Consider the following 7,879-nt stretch of genomic DNA (forward strand, 5'->3'; position numbering starts at 1 on the left):
GATCAGAGGGTGAATATTACTTGGATTATAACTAATTTATCGCGAAAAATCTCGTTTTTTTTGTTTTTTATAAATTGAATCCTCGTAGACACAATATTCCTGAAACTTTTGGAAATATTTTGTGGATAAATAAAGGCAATGCAAATGTCTTTCATTTTGGAAAAGAAAAAGTAAATGTAAATAATGCATAACACTGCGTAATAACGATTAAAAAAAATTGTTTTTATTTGAAAAATATTTTGTTTTAGTCAATTTTTTTTAGTCTAAGGTTTTGGCCTCAGTTTTCGCCTGGTAGACATGTTATTTAATATAGGTTAGTTAATATAGGGCTCTTCTTCCTGTAAAAAAAATGATAGGCTGATAACGTGGAATTATGAGTAAATGACAGTTAAACGAAAATTTAGAAAAAAAATTTTTAACAAATTTTGACTTTGGACTTGAATGTATTTGAAACTAAAAAAGCCTTTGCAACTGCTGGTATATCGTTAGAATGGGGATTTCATTAGCGATAAAATGACTCTACAAAGTTAGATTCACCTGTCACATTTTCCGAGTTATAAATAAAAATGTGAAAATAAGACGCTTTTTGGTAGTTCCAACTTTGAGGCCCCATAAATCGAGAACAAGGGCCCAGAAAGAAAAATGTCACTAGGTGCTTCTTGTTCGTCTGCATGTATTCTATCAGTTCGGGAATACCATTGAGTCTCGAACTTCCTGTATATAAAAGCAGGGCAAAAATAAGTTTTGCAAACGCTAAATATAACTTGTTTGAATTAATTTTAAAATAATTATGTATAAAAAAATTGTTTGGAAGTAGGTATATACACACATAAGAAATAATTCTATAAGTATCTTTTAAATAACTGAAATGAGGTAACTCAAATTTTTGAAATTACCATTTTTATTAGCCGCAGTTACTCAACTTACCTTATTAAAAAATACAAAATGTTCATGAAAAAATCATACAACCTTCCTCATTGATATTTGAGACCATATTGAAATATGAATTTGAAAAATTTTTTCTTTTTTATTTTTAGCACTTTTCAAAAAAATTTTTGAAAATAAGTGCTTATTAGTTTCACTCTTTCCGTCCGTGGACATGTTTACAAAACTTCTACAAAACTGTTACAAAACCGTAGAAGAAAATTTTTACCCATCTCCACTCTCTAGAAGTTATACCCCCCAAAACCCTAAAAATGACATTTTTTAACTATTTATTGCAGTGAAACCATAAGTATTTTTCAAATTTTGCAGTCCCAGAAAGACAGTGGCTTGCTTCTGCTATCGCGGTGTACTATAATTAAAGTTTAAAAAAACAAAATGGCCGTTCAAATTTACCGTTGCCTAAATAAGTTTTTTCCAAAATTTTGATGTCGTTTTCCTTTTAGACCCCCAGTTGTAGGAAATGAAATTTTAGCAGCTGTTAGACACTAACAAATAGTTATTTCGTTAGAAGAAAATTTTTTCCATCTCCACCCCCTCTCATGTTATCGTCCCACGAAATTTGTAAAAATTGAAATTTTGACCCCTTATATTTCCGAAACCGTGAGCTTTTTCAAATTTCTATAAACGCAAGAAGCTAACGGTAAATTCCATGACATTAAAAAGTATAATTATTTTTCTTAACTCACGCAATTAAAATCTAGCATTATGTTAACCATCTTTAAATTAATTTTTGCTTTATTTCAAAAACTGCATAAATGGTTCATCCTTAATATATATAATCCTAGAAATAGTTTCATATATGAATGAAAATAATTTTAATAGTATGGTAGGTATACATAGACTGTATTTAAAAGCAGTATTTTTATTGTTGAAGGAAAAGTGGTACAATACAAACAATTGGTTTGTTAAAAAAATAAATTCTTTTTTTTTTTTTAAAAAAAAAAAAAAATAATAAGAAATCACGGTCAATGGAATTGAAAAAAAAAAATATTAGACTATTAGACCAATTGAGTATTGGAATTTTGGACTTGTTAGATATAAAAACGTTAACTAAAATATTAGGGGAATTGATAAATTTTTTTTCTCATTTTCTTTTTGTATGTTCTTTTTCGGAAAATGAATAATGTTAACGAGAATAAACGATGTTTGCGTCAACGTATTTAACTTTTACAATATAACATATAATATAGATGGAGCAGATATACCAATTTTAAGCTCAGGAAAAAAAATTTATTTTCGGTTTTAATTTAAATAAAAAAAAAGTTTTTCAGTTCTCCACACTCTTATTTATAATTATGCCATTTTATTCAGATTTGGGAATTTACAGATTTGATTTGTTAATTCTTATTATCAAATTTAATTTGAATGGTTATATACCCAATTTTATTTATTTTATATTATACAATATAATATTATAATATTATGTTGTTTTTATTTTATAGATTTGACAATTCACTCATTTTATTTAATATTAAATAATTCATATTAAATTTTATTGTTCTACAACTTTTTTAATTAACTAATCTTTAATAAAAATGAGTTTAAATCTTCTTTCAAATTTAATATACAACTTTGATTCCTTTCGCGGAATCCTTTCGGTCACTTCAAATAAGAACTTAGTTTGTGTAATTATTTCTACCGTAGTTATATGTTTCTAATTGCTTGTTCGGCAGCAGTTGTTTGTGGAAATGAAAATTGAAAAAACAAAAATTTTATCAGTGGTAATTGCAAATAAGCCGGATTTGTATATTCTGTTCTATTAGTGAAAGCTTAATATTGATTTGTAGAAATTTAACTCCGGAAAGAAAAGTTTAGTGTTACGTAAGTTTAGATAGTTAATTAGCATACAAATTCATTGAATTCGCAAGAACATGTAATTTGTGTAAATGAAAGTTTAATTATGAGTATTCGATTTTGACAAACTAAGTTGTAGAGTTACATTATTTTGTGGAAATTTGTGGAATTTGCTGGAACGTGTATTCTGTAGACGAAAGTTTAATATTAGTTGTGAGAATGCGGTTTTGAAAAACAAGAGTGTAGTGTTATATACATACGTGAATTGAAATATGCAGGATTCCATTAACATTTTCACCAGTACTTGCACGTTCGTTCGCACAGCAAACATAGCCAAACAATTTGAAAAAGGCTTTCGGGAAGCTGCCATACAACTCAAAAATATTATATTAAATTTTTCCAAAATTAAACGAAATACGACTGTCATTTGTCAAAACAGGTACTCGTTCTAATAACAGCTAATTTTAAACATTTCAGTATACCCTAGAATAAAATCTGTAAAACATAAATACGTTTTTCTGACGAACTAAAAAGAAGAAAATAGTTTTTTTCTATCCCAGCCTAAATTAGACTTATATAATATATTAGATACTTATTTTATTATTAGATAGATATATTAGATAACCATAAAAATATTTCCTCTCATCATAAATTTAAATATTTTAAAACTTTTGAACCTTCTATTTTTAAATTTGGCTGGATGGGTTATTTGAGGTCCGAAACCCTATTTGGAGCCAATTCGAGGCTGTGATTGGGACCTTTCTAAAAAGCACTTTCCCAAAATACAAAAAAACAATCCAAATATTTTGTTTCTGGACAAGCAAACAAGAAATGAAGTTGAGAAAAACGTAGTAAAAAATAATAAAAAAAAATTTATTATAAGTCCAACATATCTTAGAAGCTTTAATAAATGGCTTCACAGATTCGGATAGCTGTTGTATAATCCTGATAGCTAATTTCAAATTATCCAGAAACTAATTGAGGTCTTGAATAAGATAGAAATCTTTATTTGTGAAATTATATATTGTAACCACACCCTCATAAATATTAAAAAGCTATTACTATCCTTCATTTAAGCCATAAACATTAGTTATAAAGAGTTTGTTCAGCTGTTCTAGTGTAGGGCATAATTCAGTGGGATAAGGTCGGCCAAGACGTTTCTAGTTTTTTTTTTGTTATTATTGGTATGAAAAGAAAACTTAGCCGCGTTACCTTCGTCCGTCTTCAGTAGGCAGTCCTTGTTTGATTTGTATATCTACATGCTTTCAAAGTTCATGAAATGTACAGTTTGTACAGAAAAGCAGTTTCTTTCATGAAATGTTTTTTTTTTGTAGTTTTAGAAAAAAAATGCTTCCTAGTTTCACTCGGATCGAGTAGACGAATAGTCTGCCCGTTTTACAAAACGTTTACACCTCTAATTTAAAAGTCGACATATATACCCATTACATATAATTAATTAAATTTTATATGTTTTAATACATCTTTGCCACAAACTTATTTATGTGGAGGAGAATTTTTACCTATTTTCCCCGTCTAAAAGTAAAGAATCTTAGAAATTTCCCTCAGAGAGTTAGAAATCCCAGTTTTTGATTATTGAATTTAAATTTTTCAAATATTGAAAAACATTTTTCAAATTTTGTAAAAGCAGAAAAGTAATACCAGTTATATGTCTAAAATTTTAGTAGCTTTTAAACATTAATAAATGAAAAAAAAGCTTTTTAAGAAATATATTACGCAAGTTGAGGTAATAGAATTTGAGGTTATTTCCTTTAATTTTTGGATACTTATGAATGTATTTTTCTTAAAAAAAAAATTAGTTATCTTAAAAATTTAGAATTTTTATTGTATTCACTTGAAACTTTCAATTTTTTTTTAATTCGATGACAAACATAATAATGTACTTTAATTAAATTTTTAGGTATTACTTCATATCAGAGAAAATCGTAAAACATGCTACCTAGCATTATCCACTTCCATTGCAATAATCACAGCTCCAACCTTGATAGTCATATTTCTAATTCAACATTCTCTTAGTTCTCTTCTATTTCTAATTTTATATTATTATATAACACTAAAATCGCATGTTTTATTAAGGTTTATAAATCATCTATATAACGTTTCACTTTTACATAGTAATAATTTTACAAACCAAATATAATAGGTTAATTTAACACGCAAAGCTATCATAACCTTAAACCCAGTTAGGAAAACTTTCAATGAGTAATGACAACGTATTTCCAACTCACTACAAACTTTTACGTTGATATAGATCAGAGGTTCCCAAACTTATTTATCTCGACCCCTTATAGTGCTTTTCAATTTTTAATAGACCCCCTGCTAATTTCATTAAGAGATTTAAATTTGTAACAGTAGCAAGGTACATCTATGATGTGAGAAATTTAAATAAATTCATATTTCGTAGACCCCTAGTATAGACCACTTTGGGGAATCACTGATATAGATTATGCATGGAAACAATTTTACAATTTAAATATTGTTATTTGAGGTTATTTATTCGGTTTTAATGTATCTAGCGTTGCTAAAGTAAAAAAAACAAGATTAAACTGCATGGTAACCACCTTGGAAAATTTTTAAAAGTATAAGACTAAAACTTAAAATATATCCATTTTTCCAGTATTCACTGCAAGGACCTCGTATGAATATCTATGTAAAAGAAAGTAAGAGTTCGTCCCTTGTATTTATCTGCGAACTTTAAAAAAATTTATTAAAAACGATATACTCAAATTTTGTTTATTATTTTTGCTATACTTTCTTAAAAAACAAGTTATAGATAGACTATTATTAAAGTTTTTATTTATTTACCTTTTACAATTATTGTACAAAAGGTCGTGAAATATAACATAAGATATAAATTGATATAAAGTTTTGCTTTTCTTGGAAGGCAGCTTAAATATTCGCCTAAGTGAATATTTTATCAGATTTTCTTAAAATGACAGTATCTCGAAAATCCAGTTGAATTTGACGCCTTGCCACCCAAACAAAATTGTTACTCATTTTAATTGCCGTAAACTATAGGTTATAGTAAGGAAATAATAAACGAATCACCTAATAAAAGCTGTATATTCCTGTAATATTTTATATACAAGAATAGTGTTTTAAGCATACTCGTATTATACATGTACTTAATCTTTTAATTGCAATTAATGTATAAAATAAATTAAAATTTGCTATAAACAATCTACTACGTATATTAATCGTATTATAAATAATATCTATAATAGCAAGCACGCTTACCACCAGTCATTGAACCAACCCCAACTCCCCATCTATCTCCAAACATTGATGTCCCACACAACCCCTCTGTCATTGTTATATTGGTAATATTTGCACCAAAGGGAGGTAAAGCATGAGATGGCAATAATGTACCAGGTGTTCGAAAAACATTTGTGCTTTTTTTCCTTTTCTTCCATTTGGCTCTGCGATTTTGAAACCATACCTAAAAATAATAAAAAAAAAAGTTTAATACAATATTTTCGTGTTATTAAAACATCTGCTTTGCTTGCTTATGGTTTTCTCTTCTTTTTTTCCTAATGTAAACATTGGTACATAAAATACAAACAGGTGTTTAAAACAAAAATCATAATGCACAATTAATGTATCAATAATATCACAGGGGATTCATAAAGTGAGAAATAATGTATAAATTGTGCAAAAAGTCAAATTTAGTAGAGATTTATAAAAAATGTTTAATGATAAAAAAACCACACAGCTTCTTAAATTCAAAAATCAAATTGGGGGAAAGTTTCTATATATACGCTGGGTGGTTTTTCGGGTTATGTAATGTATATTTTTATAAACAAGGGTGAAATGTATTTTAAAATTGCTTTCATCTCTATTACCGTGTGGGTTGAATTAAAATTCAAATTGTAAAAATAGATTATTTAACTTGCTTCTATAAATGGTTTTCAATCTTTTAAGCATTAACAAACTATAAAATTATATCTGGTCGAAAACTATAAATAAAATTCTGATATACATAATAGTTAACATAATTTAATAAATAAAATAATTCTATTATAATAATTCTAATGCAGCGCTGATTGAGAAGCCTTCATTTTGTGTGTAATTACGAAATACTAGATTGAATTACCGATTCCTCCTGGACTACTGATTGCTAGAATAAAAGCGGAGGTTGACTTCTTTGCAGTACTTACTGAAGTATTTTGTCAAAATGGAGAATGAGACCTTTGTGTTCATTCATTCGGAGTAGACTCGCAGCTGTTTAAATTTACCAATGATCAGTGAATTGGTACACTTAATTCATTTCGCTCTAACATTAAAAAGTACTCTACCGATGCCCATGAGAAAATAAAAGAAACTTCTATTCGCAGTTGAATATAAATTTAATGCTCTAAAATAATGCAGTTTTAATGAAAGGCTTGTTAAGATTCTGAATCTTTAGTTCGCAAAACAAGCAAAAAAATCATTTCAAAAAAATTCATAAGTAAAAAGCAAAACATTTAAAAATCTCTGGATTACAAAATACTATAAAAGCATCAACTTGCAAATTTAGGTGAATATTAGAAATTCTTACGTTTAATTAAACTGTATATCTAAAAATTTCATCGTATAGTATTACATATACTAAATACGAGCGTAGATTACATATACAAAATATTGTTTATTGAGAAGCAAATGAGAATGAAATCTAATAAATTTTTTGTTATAATACATTATAATATAATAACCCAAAGTCTTTTATCCGCAATAATTATAATATAATTTTTTCATACTCTTACAGGTTTGATTTTATATTTACCAGATAATATTATAACATGCAACATGAATGGGAAATGAAAAATATGTTTGTTAATTTAAAATTAGGACTCGCACGTTGTTTGGATGAATAAAACACATTTCTATGTTACGAATTTTGTTTTAATGTTACATAAAAAATATTCACCCAGGTAAGCTATTTTGAATTTGAAAACTAATGATCAAATTTACATAATATAACAGTAAATTATCATTACTTTAATTACTGTCAAAATCCGTGAATCAAACAAGTGCTAGCTGCCTGTGAAATAACGTAACAAAGAATAATAACACAAGTAATATATTGTTCTAAAATCTTCTTTTTGATACGAGTAAACATGACAATATTTCGATTGTTGTATGT

The 7,879-nt window shown here is 27.2% G+C and overlaps 1 protein-coding gene across 1 annotated transcript in view; it reads right to left on the minus strand.

Annotated features, from left to right (window-relative positions):
• Positions 1-7,617, minus strand: part of LOC129614972 (homeobox protein orthopedia-like) — a 79,561-nt gene extending 71,944 nt beyond the window's left edge. Inside the window, exons 1-2 of the mRNA XM_055529970.1 lie at positions 7,594-7,617; positions 5,995-6,196 (exon numbers count right to left, since the gene is read on the minus strand). Of these exons, the coding sequence (XP_055385945.1) occupies positions 5,995-6,196; positions 7,594-7,617 (226 nt within the window). The remainder of the gene's footprint in view (positions 1-5,994; positions 6,197-7,593) is intronic.
• Between the last annotated feature and the right edge of the window lie 262 nt (positions 7,618-7,879).

Source organism: Condylostylus longicornis, unplaced genomic scaffold, assembly GCF_029603195.1.
Source record: "Condylostylus longicornis isolate FDR11 unplaced genomic scaffold, ASM2960319v2 ptg000132l, whole genome shotgun sequence".
NCBI classification, from domain to species: Eukaryota; Metazoa; Arthropoda; class Insecta; order Diptera; family Dolichopodidae; genus Condylostylus; species Condylostylus longicornis.